Consider the following 18,018-nt stretch of genomic DNA (forward strand, 5'->3'; position numbering starts at 1 on the left):
AGTTCTGCTGTGTCTGGTAATTACGGTAATGCACTCCGGCATATGGATACACTCATCTCTCCAAACCACAAGAACTTTCCCAAATGAGTGCAGGGATGCAGGGAGTGTGAAAAAGGAGAGTTGTATCTGCCCCAGCATGAGACGATGTAAGCCTGTTCCTATGAGTTCTTTAAACACTCCCTCTCTTCAGGCTTCCTCTGTTTCTCTTGTTCATGCTGGTTGGAGGTTATTTAAGCTTCTACAGCAAGGCAGCATTGTGTGTCTGTACAGGTATAAACTGCCCCATGCCTTAACCTTGCTCTGTGCCTCCCTCCCTACCACTGTCCATCACATAAATGTATCCTCCCTATGTTCTTTTGCTCTAGTTTTCTCACTTTTGAGGATGGTTAGCTGTATATCTCATTGAGACGTGGAGCTGAGATAAAAAAAAATAAAATAAAAAAAATCAATCAATTTCAATCAAGATCAATTTGAGAAAAAAAAACAATTCAGCCATTTTGGCTTCGAGATTTGTTTTTGCTCTGAATTGACTTAATGTTTTTATTTTATTTCATTTTTTTATGATCATTTCGACCAAACCACCTTTCCCAGTTTGATTCAAAATGTTTAATGCTAGAAGTAACATACAGTAAAAAATATTGAACTTACCAAAATGGCATTTTGGCTACTTAAGTTTAAACTAGAGACGTTGTAACGCTCTTATACCTGAGAAAACAAGGAGGGATCACAAAATTAGTAGACGCGCAAATTAGTAAACACATTTTCAAAGAAATTTAATGGCCACACAAAAATGCGGACTACAGCCATCACGATATTCACAATGTTGTTTTGTTTTATACTGCAAATGCTTGATATATCATCCTGCACTACCCCAATCATATTTTGTCCGAACCCTTATCAGGACTATCTAAGGAGTCACAATTCTCAAGACAGGCTTAAATATAAAGATCTTTCTCTACCTCACTCTACTTGTCTTTCTCTCCTGCTAGCTCCATTAGTCTCTACACTTTTCTCATTTTTCCGCAAGAGCTCCCTTGGGCAGAGAAGCAATTATGCAGCAGTGTGGTGTTATATTTCATTCCATGAGCGTCTCTGCATTATACCATACCATTAGAACTGGCTGCTAACAGCTTCATGCAACCCCAGATTAAGAGAGGGGGTATGCTAATGGTTTTAGAGAGAAAGGCAGAGAGTCTGGGAAATTGGTATCTGTTGATCAAAGGTGCTTGGGAATGTCACTGTAATGTAATGTAATGACGTTATGATTTTTGTCTTCTAAAGCCAATGTTAGTGGATATGAGGGCACCAATACAACTCCTTATGTGTTAAGTTGTCCAGTGTATGCTCATAAGTGCTGTCTTTTCAGTGACCCCTGGAGGATAAGGACAGAGCTACAGTTATAAGTTGGAACTGGCCGCAACCATCACTGTAAACCACAGAAAAAAAGTTGCAATGTGTTGATCATTCTACATCTGTGTAGAATCTGTTAATGTCCTGATGTGTAATTCTTTTACAGCTTAATTTGAGTTTGGAGGCTGTCCAGTATTCATTACACAAATTAGTTTCTTTTGAAACTCACATACATTTTAGCATGTCTTTTTCTAGGTTGTAGCATGCTGAGCTGACCAGATCTACAGTTAACAGTTTTTTTTCCCACTGTCACTGAGCTGTCAATAAATAATGATAGTGACCTTGCTGATCACCAGCTGATCTTTGGTGGTTCACTAGCTTATCACTGTCGATTTTTTTTTCTGATCTCTGGCTAATCACTAGCAATCTCTTGCTGATCTCTGGTGATTCACTAGATGATCACTATCAATCTCTTGCTGATCACTAAATGATCACTGACAATATCTTGCTGATCATTTGCTGAGTTCTGGCTGATCACTGGTTGACATCTGGTTTTTTCCTGTTGATCTCTACCCGATCTCTGGTGGTTCACTTGCTGATCACCATCAATCTCTTGCTGATCTCTGGCTGATCACTGGCAATCACTTTCTGATCTCTGGCTGATCTCTGGCTGATCACTTGCTGATCTCTTGTGGTTCACTGACTGATCATTATCAATCTGCTGATCTCTTGCTGATCACTGGTTGATCTCTAGCTGATCACTTGCTGTTCACTGGTTGATCACTGGTTGATCTCTAGCTTTTTTCCAGTTGATCACTGGCATGATCTCTGGTGGGTTACTTGCTGATCACTATCAATCTTGTGCTGATATCTGGCTGACTGCAGGCTGAAAATTTACTTATATCTGTCTGATCCCTGCATTCTCTTGCTGATTTCTTGCTGATCACTGGCAATCTTTAGCTGATCACTGGTTGATCTCTGGCTTTTTTCCAGTTGATCACTGACTGATCTCTGGTCACTAGCTGATCACTATTGATCTTGTGCTGATCACTGGCTGATGTCTGGCTGATCACTGGCCATCTCTTGCTGATGTCAGGCTGTTCTCTTGCTTATATCTGTTGTATTCAGATGAGGCTGTTGGTTCCCTCTCAGCACAGGAGGTCTCACTGTTAAACCCAATTAGCTTGTTTAGGGCTTTTAAGCCTTTTTAGGCTACATTTACTGAAGCTTTTAAGCACTTAATACAAACATAGCCTGCATAGAAATTTGTAAATGAAACTGCCTGAAACTGGTTTTCAATTAACTTTAGACAAACAAAATTTGGATGTTGACAGGGAATTTTGGTCTTTGATGATCACTACAGTTACACTGGTAGAATAATTAAGCAAAATACTAAGTGATGCTGTCAAGGAGTAATGGGGCTTTTAGCATTCTGTAAACACAATCTTTTCTCTCTCCCCCTTATTTCACAGAAATCCGAGGTGGTCGTGGTCCTAAAGATGGTCCAGTTCGGCAGCTACCTCTATACGACACCCCCTATGAGCCAGAGGAGAATGGGGGAGAACTGGATGGAGGACGGTCTTCTCGTGAGAGCAGATTACCCCAGGACGACGAGAGGCCCCCGGAGGAGTACGACCAGCCTTGGGAGTGGAAGAAAGATCGTATATCTAAAGCGTTTGCAGGTTCGGCCCTATAATGTCTTTATATATGTGTGATATTTGTGTACACATTTTTCCAGCGGTTTACAGTACACTGAGTGATTAAGAAATACTGAACAGCCGTTTTAACCTTAGATGTGTAACTTTTCAACAAATATAATGAGCCATGTGCCTGGTACTGTAGCAGTGGGTTGCCAGTGGTGATGGGTAATAGTGGGGAGTAACTAACCAATAGTAGTGGTGCTAATAACTTAACTACATTTTTCAGTCTCATTCCAGTAGCTCAGCTGTTTTCAAAACACTGTAGCTTTCCAGTAACAAGGTACTTTCTCAAATGTGTAGTGGGTGTAACTTGACAAAAGGCTACATTGCAAGTTTTTTTTGTCACATTTTATAGTCCACTCAGTTTTTCAAACAAACTAATTGAATAATCATATACTCTCTAGGGCTGCAACTAATGATTATTTTGATAATCGTTTAATCTAATGATTATTAGAACGATTATTTGACTATATGGCAGTTATTGCAATGATTAATCATTAGCTCTTAACCAATTATTCAGCTTGTGCCTGACTTAAAAGGTTATATTAAACATGCTTACTAACAATAAAGAGGACAAAATCATCTTTTAAACATACCTGTAAATGACATTCACTGAATTAAAGGGGGAAAAAATACTTTTTATTAAGTTTAATTCAGTAAAGAAATTCACTGCAAAAAATCCTATTGTTATCAAGTGTTTTTGTCTTATTTTACATTGAAAATTGTCTAAAAAAAAAACCTTAAAACAAGATACATTTACTTGAGAAGCAACATAAAATATATTTAGACTTGCTTTAAGTGAATGTATCTTAAATATAAGTGTATTTTGTATATAAGTGTATTTTTTCACTTGGTTATACTTCTGCGAGTGCAGTAAAGGCAAAATATACTTATATTCAAGATCTGTTCTCTAAAAGCAAGTCTAAATATCTTATATGCTGCTTCTCAGGTGAATAAATTTTTTCTTTTTTTTTTTTTTTTTACAAATTTTTAGATATTTTAAAATATTAGCATTTTTAATATTCAACATTCTCAGATTCATTTTTTTTTCTTCTGTAGTATAGTTGCTAAAGAAAATGTATTTTAAAGGAGTTCTAGATATTTATATTCGAAAACAAGCTAAAAAACAAATCAAAAACGAATTTTGTTGCAGTGTATAATGGGGCGAAGACTACCTCTCTCACCTTTCTGTTCACTTCAGTCCATCTTTAACTCACAAAAAAACAAACTCTCTCTTATTAATAAAGCTGCGTATTGCCAGTTTTCTTCAAGATAAGAAATGCACAGTGACATATATATATATTATGATTCAATAAGATGTGAGCCATCACGTTATAATCTAGATACATTAAGCATGCGCGCTCGAGGGATGAGCGTCCCTGTGACAGTCAGGCGGGTGCAGGTTCAGTCTCTCCCCCTTAGACCGGGACATTCGAGCAAATCATAGAAGAGGCACTGACCACACAGAGAAACGGCAGTTTCAGAGTTTGTAGTTATTTACGTGATCTGCTTCTGTATTATTTGAACTTTAATAAAGCTATAAGCATTAAATATTACTGCATTTAAGATGTAACGCTGTGTGTTTCCTTTAAAGATGCTCGACATGCAAGTTTTACTTCAGCTCCACTTATTCCACAACGAGAGTGCTTCTGTATTTACTTATTTTGTATTTTTGTATACTTCCCTCATACTTTGCGATCTACATCACCTGAAGCTGTTTGGAAAGTTTCGAGTGCATCTGGTCTGTGAGCTGTGTAATTCTTCCTCTCCTCAGTCAGGCACGAACTGTTCACAGCTTGTATATGCACAGCTATCATATCTAAACGCGATCTTCCCATGCACGCAGCCACGTCTGCTTAGGTGCAGATGTGGTTTTCATTCACACAAACAGCAACTCAAACAGTCTTTTCATATAATACGTTTGTTTACTGAAACAGACAGCCAAAATATCACAAAGCTCCACAATAACAGTTTAAAACTTGTATACTCAGTGAACACATGCTGAGCGCGATTATCGGATGCACACAGTCACGTCTGTTTACATTAGCGCTTGTCATACACACACACAAAGGCTATCCTTATGAGGACTCTCCATAGACATAATGATTTTTATACTGTTCAAACTATAGATTCTATCCCCTAACCCTACCCCTAAACCTAACCCTCACAAAAAAACGTTCTGCATTTTTACATTTTCAACATCGTTTAGTGTGTTTTTTTGTTTTGTTTTGTTTTGTTTTTTAAGCATTTTGAATTATGGTGACACTAGAAATGTCCTCATAAACCACATTTATAGAATAATAACCTTGTAATTACTAGTTTGTAACCTAAAACATTTTCCTCGTCTACACTCTGCACCCCTCTATTGGCTGTGCAGTGTCATGTGCAAAAATAACTCACTCCAGGGGGCACTACAGGGGAATTAAAACCCTACTCATGAAAAGGTTAATATTCAACTCAGTTAAGTGAAATACAGTGATTTCTAGATTATTAGTGTAAACTCTGTATGCACAAAGTTTAATGATACAAACTAATTTAGATTGTTATTTTGTGCCGGGTAAATAAAGCTGGGATTTGTAAAAAAAGAAAAAAAAAAAGATCATCAGATATTAGATTTAAAAAATAAATTAAACAAATAGCTTCAAAGTAGTTAGCTACTTTTAACTAATTACTATTTTTAAAGGGTAGCTTGATTGCAGTTTAACTACTATAAATTATGAGTAGCTTGTAGATTGGCAAACTACAGTTTCAATCATAGCTTTCCTAACACTGGTGATGGGGTCTCGCACTTTAATAAATAATTGCTGAAGCATTTCCCTTGCAATAAACGTTTTAAATGAGTAAATAAGCTCATTTTAAAATGTACACTTTAGATGACCTCAGCAATTACAATATCCACCTGTTCAAGGGGAATGCTGGGATTTTTTTTTTTTTTTTTTTTTTTTTTGCTAAGCGTTTCTCTCTGAATGCTAACAACTTTGCTCTTCAGTCATTTTAGGACTTTAGGAACAGCTTGTTTCCAGTTCCTAACTCTCTGGGTGGCCTACTTTTGGCTGCAAAAGGACATCCTGTTTGTGAATAAGTGTGTGCGTATGGTGTGTGTGTGTGTTGGAATGCTTTCTCTTTCCTACCTGCAAATCTATCTGGAGGTGTCAACAGAGAGAATTGCCTATGTCTGTCACTTTGCAGGGTGAGTATAGGTTCCGCAGGTGTCATTATTCTGTGTGTGTGTGGATGTGTGTGTGTCAGCCTTTGCTGAAAGTTAACTTGGTGTGGCACAAGAACTCATGGCTAACTCAGGCATAACTCAACATGGCTGTTCAAAAAGTGTTGTTTTTTCCACAAATAACAAGAAAAATATAAAAATGTACCTGATAGATCTTTGCATTTATTTTGCATCAGTACATGACCATTTTAAGTTACATTTTGTTCTTGCTTTTTGAGTACTTGGAAGGTGTTTCCTTTTTTCCTTTTCCTATTTTGTTCTTTCCCCTCCCCCCGGAACAGCACTTCTTTGTTATGACTGCATTAGTCATGAGGACTCAGCCAGAGGAGCAACCAGAGGAGATGCCAACATCTCTAGATCCCCCAAAGGTACTGCGGCAGAAGGGCTGGTTCTCTTCCTCTCTTTCTCTTTTGTCCATGCTGATAGCAGTGGTTGATCAATATCAGCTTTTCATTGGCGAATGCATGTACCGATATGTAAAGAGCACAGTGGCTCATGGCTAATTTAATGACAGCAAGTTAAAGCACAAAATTACTGAAATGAAATAGAATAAAATAAAATGAAAACATATATGTATTATCTATAAGACTCTTTTGGAACTGACTCAAAGGGGAACAACTTCTTTTACTGGCCAAGTGGACTAATCTAAAAATGAGCAAATATTGGTAAAATACAGTATATATCGGTCTATCACAAGTTGGTAGAGCTTAAGTTGTATTTTAATTGTGGAATACTCCTTCAAAGGGATTTTCCTGGTTCAATACAAGTTAAGCTTAATTGTCAGCACTTGTTGCATAATGTTGATTGCGTCAAAAATTAATTTTGACTCTTCCCTCCTTTTCTTTAAAAAAAAGGCAAAACTTGAGGAAATAGTGAGGCACTTACAATGGAAGTGAACAAGTCCAGTGTTGGATGGTTTAAAGGCAGAAATGTGAAGTTTATAATTTAAACATGCAGTTACGTACATTGATTCCTCTGTTAATATGAGTGTGTTATTTGATCTGTAAAGATGTTTAAATTGCATTTTGCAATTATATTGCATTGCATAAATTGCGTTTTAGGGTTTATGGTGTTACATTGTCATGACAACAATGTTGGATATACCATTTGGATATAACTTTACACAGATTAGGTTAGTAAGCAATGTTATCACACTAAAATCACGTTAGCATGCATATTGTTTACATTTTGTTTGCTATACTTTTGAAACTAAGTATTTTAATGTTTATAGATTAGCCCCATTCATTTTCATTGTGTCTCACTGTAACCCAGATTTTTTTATTTATTTTTTTGCCACATTATGTCACAAATGCTGACTATTGAACTTGTGTTGAACATGGGATATTCCATTAATTGTTACAATAGTAATAATATTACACTGTGGATTTGCTGCCTGTATTTTAACTGATATACAGTTGAAGTCAGAAGTTTACATACACTTAGGTTGAAGTCATTAAAACTCATTTTTTAACCACTCCACAGATTTAATATTAGCAAACTATAGTTTTGGCAAGTCATTTAGGACATCTACTTTGTGCATGACACAAGTAATTTTTCCAACAATTATTTACAGACAGATTGTTTCACATTTAATTGACTATATCACAATTCCAGTGGGTCAGAAATTTACATACACTAAGTTATCTGTGCCTTTAAGCACCTTGGAATATTCCAGAAAATTATGCCAAGACTTTAGACAGTTAGTCAATTAGCTTCTGATAGGAGGTATCCTGAATCGGAGGTGTACCTGTGGATGTATTTTAAGGCCTACCTTCAAACGCAGTGCCTCTTTGCTTGACATCATGGGAAAATCAAAAGAAATTAGCCAAGACTTCAGAAAAAAAAAAAAAAAAAACAGTGGACCTCCACAAGTCTGGTTCATCCTTGGGAGCAATTTCCAAACACCTTAAGGTACCACGTTCATCTGTACAAACAACAGTATGCAAGTATAAACACCATGGGACCACGCAGCCGTCATACCGCTCAGGAAGGAGACACATTCTGTCTCCTAGAGATTAATGTAGTTTGGTGCAAAAAGTGCAAATCAATCCCAGAACAACAGCAAAGGATCTTGTGAAGATGCTAGAGGAAACAGGTAGACAGGTATCTATATCCACAGTAAAACGAGTCCTATATTGACATAAACTGAAAGGCTGCTTAGCAAGGAAGAAGCCAGTGCTCCTAAACTGCCATAAAAAGCCATGCTACAGTTTGCAAGTGCACATGGGGACAAAGATCTTACTTTTTGGAGAAATATCCTCCGGTCTAGTTAAACAAAAATTGAACTGTTTGGCCATAATGACCATTGTTATGTTTGGAGGAAAAAGGGTGAGGCTTGCAAGCCGAAGAACACCATCCACAACGTGAAGCATGGGGGTGTCAGTATCATGTTGTGGGGGTGCTTTGTTTCAGGAGGGACTGGTGCACCACAAAACAGATGGCATCATGAGGAAAGAATATTATGTGGATATATGGTAGCAACATCTCAAGACATCAGCCAGGAAGTTAAAGCTTGGTCACAAATGGGTCTTCCAAATGGACAATGACCCCAAGCATATCTCCAAAGTTGTGGAAAAATGACTTAAGGACAGCAAAGTCAAGGTATTGGAGTGGCCATCACAAAGCCCTGACCTCAACCGATAGAAAATGTGTGGGCAGAAGTGAAAAAGCATGTGCGAGCAAGGAGGCCTACAAACCTGACTCAGTTACACCAGTTCTGTCTGGAGGAATGGGCCACAATTCCAGCAACTTACTGTGAGAAGCTTGTGGAATGCTACCCAAAACATTTGACCCAAGTTAAATCATTTAAAGGCAATGCTACTGAACACTAACAAAGTGTATGTAAACTTCTTATCCACTGGGAATGTTGGGAAAGCTGAAATAAATCATTCTCTCTACTGTTATCCTGACATTTCACATTCTTAAAATAAAGTAGGGATCCTAACTGACCATTTTCTATGATTAAATGTCAGGACTTGTTAAAAACTGAGTTTAAATGTATTTGGCTAAGGTGTTTGTAAACTTCTGACTTTAACTGTAATCACCATACTTTGTTAATTTCACAATGAGGAGCACAGCGGATATTTTCTCTTTTGAGAAGATATCAAAGTGCTTTGTTGTCAATCAGACAGACACATCTTTGAAAGACTTTATTATTTCTTACATGTCCTACTTTTTTGATGGCTTATTCCCTTCACCAGTGCACTAGTTTAAGCCTGTTTTGATGCTTTGTGCCCTCTGGCTTGCCACCAGATTCTCTCAGAAGTAACATAACCATCCAATGGACCCGTAAATACTTAGATTTTTGTCTTCAAGAAGATTTCTTTAAGGAACTTAAAACATTGTAGAAAACCCTTGAGAGCTCGACTCTGTGGCCTGCATCTAGAATTGAGACTCAAGCTCTGATTTCCAGAGGTCAAAAGGTCATTCTTAGGCCATAACCTCAGAAAAACGCTGTGGGCTTTAATACTCATTAGGGTCTTTCTATAAATTAATGCTTTGTGTTATCATCAGTTGGGCATCCAGCGCTTAAGGGAGAGGATTTTACCCTCCACGGAATTTGGATGAATCTGGGTCACTGTCTGCTGAAGAGTTTTACATTGTATTTGCATTTTGGTAGTTCTCATTATTGAATGAATAATGTAATATTCACCATTCGTATTTCTAGTCCTTCATGTCCTGCCATTTTTTGCATACTATGATTCGCCTTATTTACATAAAAAGATCATCTGTCAGCTTGTTAAATGCAAATACTTGATTAGGATAAAAACTCTTTATTGTGAAACTGAGGTAACTCCAAGACCAAGCAGGGAAAATATTGCACTTAGCATAAATAAGTATTTTAGTTATAACTGAGCATTGCGGTTCATTTACATTTGTATTTCATCAATCTTCATTCGGACTAATGAAATTCACAACATTAAAATCACTGTCGCGTGCTACAGTGGATTTGATTAGCTGCAATGCGTATAGCTCCCGCTATTTATTTACTGCTGGGTTAATACGCTTTCACTGTGCTGTGTGTATGGTTTATATTCACTCAAGGATTTATCAATGAGCCGTTTTCAGTTGGATGCAGATATGTGCTAGTGTTGGTCACTGCAGGGTTATGCACTTGTATGTCACCTAATTAGTCATCTGGTTATCTCACCTCTCTTCACACACAAACACACACACACGTCTGCACACCAGATATAGACGTATGGTGATTGATGAGCTAAGTATAAATGTGAGGGCACATTAAAGAATGAGTGTGACACATGTTTGTCTATAAAGATAAACCCACAGGTTCAAACAAAAATGCACACATACATGGACAATAAAGCTCCGTTCCCTTTCAGAGCATGTCACTTTACATACTGTAATTTGACTCTTTGCATTGAAAAATTAGACCTTTAGAAAAAAATGCAAAAGCAAAATGCTGGCCAATATGGCACCTGCAAACCATCTTGAATTTAGGCTTAAAGAGTCCAAATAGTTTTTGCCTTACTGTAGTTGTTAAATAAAATCTCTCAAATGCTTACATTCAATCTGCAGCTCTAAAATTGTGCCACCTACATATGTAGAATAGATGAACAGAGGTTCCAATAAAGAGTACAGTAAACTTGCAGGGGTTGTTCATTAAAACACATCACAACATATGCAGAATTGTTTATATAAGAAATTACAACAGTTGATTACAAAATATAGGCAAAATATAGCCTAATCACAATCAGTTATCTACCGATCATTCATAAAATGACAGACCTGATCCGTCTCTGGTTTTGAATCATTCTGAAAATTCTGCATCTTGAACACATCCTTGATGTGTGATTAATGGAAAGGTCACAGTGTTTAGAGGTTCATGGCATTATTTAGTCATAGATTGTTGTCTCAGTTCTGGGTGTCAGATGCTTCCCTTTGTTCATCAGAAGAGTCTCATTCTTATGTCTCTGCTTTGGTGTGATAAAAGACTTCTGTCACTGAACTCAGATACACACACACACACACACACACACACAAACACACAAGTATAAGCACAACAGATCTCATGGTGCTTTCATAGGGCTTAAAGCTGCCACTTTAGAGGCAGAGATGCCAATGGGCTTATCTTCACACACCCACACACACATGCATCTGTTTTCATGACCCCAGTGCTGCCCCATACCCATTACAGTCAAAGAGCACACACATACACACTATATACAGATGCTTAGGCTATTCACACCCCAACTCACTGAGAACATTCAGACCAAGTCATATCCACACATTTGCTGTTTTACCAAACGATCATCTAGTCAGTTAGTTCTAACAATAGTCATTGCATTGAATCTATTTCGATTAGTTGTGGATTACATGACTTCAGTTGCGCTTGTGCTATTCATGAGGACAGCAGGAGGAAAATTCCTCCACAGTCTGCGAGTTTACTAAAGTAAACTATAATGGCCAAACAAATTTGGAATTACGCTGAAAATAAACACGAAGCATTTACAAAGCACATCATATACCAAACTGGCTTTCAGTCTGGACATCTGAGATGTTCTGAGTTAATTTTTTTCACATATTGTAAAAGCCAATTTTTTTGCAAACCACCCTGAAACTAATCACGTGTCGGCCAGAGGGTGACAGAAACTATAAGCGGATGTAACATGACTGTTTTTGCAATGTTCATGAAAGCGCAAGCATGAATTTGTCAGTGGAGATACAAACACCTTCGTTTCTCAACTGCGAGGACATTGTCACTTCACACACTCTCCAATAACATAGCGTTGCCACATACATCAAAAACTATCGATGCTGCATGGCGAAAGTGGAGTCATTTACAAAATTCAAACATTGACCTGCCTACTAGTCGACTATTTTCTGGACAACTAACCAGAAAACAAGCCAAAAAACAGAGAACTAGCTAGTAAGTTAGTTCTGCGACTAGTCAATGTGTTGGATCTGTGCCAACTAGTCGTGGATCACATGCAGGGCCACATTAAGGCACTCCGGGGCCCCAGGGCTTACAGTTTTGCTGGACCTTGCCAGTCATCGGACGGGGGTCCACCCTGGGAGTTTAAGCCCAGGTAAGCCAGTGTGTTAATGCGGCCCCGATCACATGATTTAATTTGTACTTGTTCCACATGGTGAGAGCATAAGAGCAAGTCCACAAACTGCGTCCTATGTAATTGTGTGTATAATAACAAAGTGAATGTGAATATGGTTTGAAATACTTTATTTTATATGTCAGAATGACTGACATTCAATTGGAATTATTATCAATGTTTTTAAAATGTGGAAAACAGTGGAAAAAATAATATAATTATAATAACGCAACCTCAGTTACATTTACACAAGGTAAACATTGACCTGCCAAGCAACCGACCATTTGGCTACTATTCTGAGGTGCGTTTCTCAAAACCATTGTTAGCCAATTGTGGTCGCAAGTTCCATCATTACCAACACTAATTTTTTACTGTGTAGCACGATTTGGTGTTTCGCAAAACCATATTTCCAATGAACTTTCACGAACAGCATCGCAAAGTACAAACTATAGCAATCCATCTGTGATTAGAAGCATGGATTCTTGTTAGTTTGCTGTGTGGACATCATTAGACTTCACTGATGTTTCTTTATTTTTCATTTCTTATATACTGGGGATTAAAAAAGTTAAGAGAAAGTGCTTTATTACACACGATTTCTGTTGGAGAACACAGCTTTTATATGTTAACGCAGTAAGAGAAAGTGTTTTATCACACAGTTTCTGTCGGAGAACACAGATTTTATGCGTTAACATTAACATTAAGTGCCCCTTATATGTTTTTGCATGTGTGCATGTGCTCAAGTGTGTCGGGGGAACACCGAAGTCTCATGTTGAGGGAATAATTTCACAATACTTAGTGCACGCAACTTTCATGTCTTCAGCAGCTTTTGCGCATTAAACAGCTTACTGGTGTATGTGTAAATGAGCTATTATAATTTCATATCCACAGAAGCTATTACTCCACCCCCTGCGTAACGGCATTAACGAAAGCTCTATATTAAGTCTGTAACTACCAAAGTGGTTTGAATGAAGGATGTACGACAGAGTTACTACAGCTTTGGGAACCAGCCGTGACTAGGTTGTTAATTTCTCCAATGATGCATTGTACTGAGGTGGTTAAGGAGTTAGTAAACATTAGTAGTCATGCAAGACCTACCAAGACCTTTAACAGAACGAGCATTTCATAGAGTCACATTTAGCTTGTGAATTCAGTTTGACTGGCTGCTTTATTTGGAAACCTTGGCAGACAGCTTCCTGAAGAGGTGTTGTCTATTGAGTCAGTGCAATATCTGTTCAAATGGTTGATGCTATTTTCGAGACCTCTTAGGATTGCCAGGAGAACGATTGTAGGCCAGCAATGCATCTTTACAGATGCAGTGAAATGATCAGGGTTTCCAAATACTATTATCACTAACTTTGTCCCCCATGTCAGCCCGGCAAATCAGCTTTCCATGAGCTTAATGCTTCAGTACATCAAGCCCTACGAGTGTAATATTTTGTGTCCTATCGTACAATCTTTTTGGATGGTTCACACTGCTTCAGAACGCACAGCTTCATCTTGCCTACAGCTTGATCCTGTCTAAACTGTGTTTTTTTTTTTTTTTTCGTTTTTTTTTTCTTCTTGATCTCTTAATTAGGTCTCCGTCAAGCATAAATGGAAGTGTGAAATGGAATCTATTCATTTTGCCGTTTACAGCAGCCTAGCTCTGAATTAACCAACCGCTCGGCAGCTCAGCTTAAAGATTTCTTTCAAATCAGAATTCTGGAACATGAGATAAAACCCTGCCTGACTGAGTGACTTCAGCCCAAGGGAATTCTGGGAAGTTTAGGCAGGTTTTTTTTTTTTTTTTTTTGTGCAGAATGTTCCCCTAAATTTGGTTCAGGCTGGTTCAAGGAAAGGACAAGGAACAGACACACTGCGTAGTGCTAACTCATCAACTGTGCCAGATTGGGGAGCTCAGCCAAAGTTCAAAGCTGTCACTGAGTGTGTGTGTATGTGTGTGTATCTCTGTCATTGTGAATTAATATTAATCTAAGGCTTCTGCTTTCAATATTGGAGCACTTTTCCCATTTTTAGTAAATTGGCTAATATTTGTTGACTGCGGGATTGTAATTTGGTCAAATATTGCTATAAGAGAGTGCAAAAGTGTGTCTATTAAAGGAGCAGTGTGCAGTTGGTGATGTAATGGGTGTTATCGTGTCTTAGCAATCATAAAATAATTTCTTGTTGAGAGTACATCTCCTAAGCTTTATGATGCTCCAGAGTCTGCATGATGCCGTTGTTCCAACTTCTTGCATCTGAGGGTGTTTTCACTCTTGCATCTAGAGATGCATCAATGTATCAGCCAAACATCGGCATGAAAAGCAATTATCTGCATGTTTATCAGACATTGTCGATCGTTTAAAAACAGCCGATGATCAGGGCTGGTTATTTCCTGTCAAAAGGGGGTAGAAAAACTGAAATAAGTGAAAGGAAATAACTATTGTGTGGAATTTCTTTGAAATTACTTTTGAAAAACAGATTTGCTATTTGTAAGCTTTGCACTGCTAGAATTTCTTGAGGTGGAACTGCCATTAAAACATTTAACACAACTAATTTAACCCTTTCATACGTACCGTCACACATTAATAACTGGGCCCCGCAGAGTAGCATCACACATATGTGTTTCTGCAACAGCCAGTTACATTACATGCTGCCAGATTCAAATCGGCTGACACAGGCTGCACTGGTCAAGTGTCTGTTATATATATTAGTTCAAACAATTACTCATACAGTCTTTTCAAGCACATAATATGTTTATTTTATGTAACAAACAGCCTAATTGTCACCAAAGTACCGCAATAATAGCTCACAGCTTGTATATGCACAGCCATCATATCCAAACGCGCGATCTTCCCATGCACGCAGCCACGTCCACTTATTAGGTGCAGATGCCGTTTTTATTCACACAAACCGCAACTCAAACAGTCTTTTCAGGCATATAATATGTTTGTTTTCTGCCAAACTATCACAAAATCACCACAATAACAGTTTAAAACTCGTACTCACAGTGAAAACATGCTGATCGATCACGATTATCCGAGCATGCAGCCAAGTCTGTTTACATTAGCTGTTGTCTCTCTCTCACACACAAACATACACACAATGTCTGAGATGTCAAAGTGCATAGACTGCTGATATTATTTGTTCATTTGTTTTTTACATCTATAAAAACAAAATAAATAAAAAAAACATATATATATATATATATATATATATATATATATATATATATATATATATATATATATATATATATGACAAGAAATCAAAAGTTAAAATAAAAAAAAAAGTAAATTAAAATAATACACATCTACACTCTGCCCCCCTCTACCAGCAAAAATAACTCACTCCAGGGGGCAATACAGATGAATTTAGACCCTTCTTATGAAAAGGTTGACACAGCAAGGGAAATAACAAGTTTGTTAAAGTTAAAGCGGAGGCTGTTTCAGCTAAAACGTGGACAAAAAAGGGACAAGCTTTATCACTTAGAATTCAGTTAATGTGTATTAAGAACATTCAGTTCGCTGTGGTAATAAGCCGGTGCAATTTCTCTATCTATAGCATTGAATGGGCTTTATTCAAGATGTCAGTCCACAAAAATACATGTTTGTAACTGAAAATACATTGTGTAGGATTTATGAAAGATATACAGTATATACTGTACACCGTACAGTGATGGCTAGAGTAAATAATCAATGTTCTTTGATAATAATTTGGGTCGATTTTAATGGAAAACTATGCCAGTTTCTCTCCGTGGCATGGCAGAAATTTGAGCAGCCTCCGGAGTCGTAGCTAGGCGACGGCGACAGACGTAGCCTAGCAGGCTGCGCTCACGACATGTGGTGTTGATGCAACGCGGGTCACCTGAGTTTGCGTCCCGGCCTGTGAGGTCCTTTCCCGATCCTATTCCCACTCTTCTCCCTCTCATTTCCTGTCACTTCTCTACTTTCCCTATCCCTATCCCTATCCCTATCCCCCAACCAAAAAAAAAGGAATTTTAAAATGCGCCATGTCATCCGCTAGACCCTTTAAACTTTACATTGACAGTTATCAGTTTGGATGCAGCACCATGTAAAATGTTTTCTGTTTTTCTTTGTCTGTTCAGAAGCCATGGCTCAAGAATTGCAGTTAACCATAATTCATTTCAAGAGCTAACGTTTCCAATAACAGAAGGGGTTAATGAGTACTATTAAGCTGGTCATATGATATCAGCATGTCAGCCCCATGTTAAGTAAAACCATGGGAATACTCAAAATAAGGTTGTATTCGTTAACATTATTTGATTAAATTAGTTAACATGAACTAACAATGAACAATGCTTTTACAGCAGTTATTAGTCTTGATTGATGTTAAATATAACATATAATTATACATTTTTGACATGAAATGTTGTATGCTTTAACATAAGTCAGTACATTATGAACTAACAGTAAACAATTGTAATTTCATAAATTAACTAACCTAAAAAAAGACATTGTTCATTTTTAGTTAATGGTACCTAATACATTTACTAATGGTTACAAATAGAACCTTACAAAACTGCTTTTACTAGGCTGATATGACTTAGTCTCATGTGAGCATAATTTTTTAACTTTTTTATTTTTATTTTTATTTATTTTTTACGTTAAAAATTACTTTTAATTTTGTTTTGAATAAAACGTTTTTAAAAGACAAATAAATACTACACCTTTAAAAAGAACCACCAAAATCAAGTTTGTGGCCTTAAAAGTGGGCAATGAAAACATTTTGGTCCGTTGCTACCTGGTCTCAGTACACTTTTCATTCACACTACCTCCCGAGATTGGGTTTGGGTTTGCTCTAAAGAGGTCTGAGTTCATTTTGAGCTTTCACACATAAACCAAAGTTATTGTTACAAAACATCACCTTCTACTCCAGTGCTCATGTTTAACAAAAAGAGTCATTTGGCATCAGAGATTCTGCCAAGGCTGTAATTCTGCACTAATCCCCACAATATGTTGCATTGCCATAAGGCCAAGTGCTGCTCAGAAGAACCCCTCTGTCGGCAGAAAATATCAACAATTTTTTGACTCAGTGCAAGAACAGTTTGAGTGACTGCCTCTTAAGTAAGCTCACCTTCAATGTGGAGGAGCTGATATACACAGTACATCTTATCTGTGTGTCAGCTAATATGTGTGACCTCTGTAAATTTACTTCTCTGCCATTCTACAGGGACAAGAGGCAAAGCTCCCCTCTCCCAAAACAATTACACGCTAATCTGCGGCACCGAATGAGAATTAGCTCTTTAATCAGGATACCGGCAGGCCTCTGCTTCACCCTACCGTGGAGGAAGTTATTATATTAGCTGTCAAAGAGGCTGACCCCACTCTCACTTGCTAGATCGGGTCCATAATAGTGGCTCTGTCAACTGCCATCAAATATCTCTCGCTGTCGAACAATGGCTGTCGTGGCGGTCATTCTCAGAAGAGCGTGATTCTAAAATGCTGGCAGTCTCGCTCTCGATTATGTAGCTGTACTTACTAAATATTCCAATGGTTTTCTCAGAAAAGTTCTAGGTGATGTATAGCCCCATTCTTTAAAAGTGGTTTACAACTTTGTGGGTCGTGGGTAGCAGGTCTAATCTGATAGGATCACAGACTGCGGGGAAATAGAACGCTGCATGCAAAAAAAAATAAAAATATAAAAAAAAAAAAAAAAAGAAACTTGCCATATAATC

At 37.6% G+C, this 18,018-nt stretch overlaps 1 protein-coding gene across 4 annotated transcripts in view; it reads left to right on the top strand.

Moving 5' to 3' along the window:
• LOC127417178 (SH2 domain-containing adapter protein F-like) overlaps positions 1-18,018 on the top strand; it is a 222,590-nt gene that overhangs the window by 147,693 nt on the left and 56,879 nt on the right. For 3 of the 4 annotated variants that reach the window (XM_051656993.1, XM_051656994.1, XM_051656996.1), the window contains exon 3: positions 2,823-3,032. In XM_051656993.1, the coding sequence (XP_051512953.1) occupies positions 2,823-3,032 (210 nt within the window). Of the gene's footprint in view, positions 1-2,822; positions 3,033-6,557; positions 6,645-18,018 lie in introns of all 4 variants that reach the window. The other variant, XM_051656995.1, reaches the window with a different exon arrangement.

Source organism: Myxocyprinus asiaticus, chromosome 26 (genome assembly GCF_019703515.2).
Source record: "Myxocyprinus asiaticus isolate MX2 ecotype Aquarium Trade chromosome 26, UBuf_Myxa_2, whole genome shotgun sequence".
NCBI lineage: Eukaryota > Metazoa > Chordata > Actinopteri > Cypriniformes > Catostomidae > Myxocyprinus > Myxocyprinus asiaticus.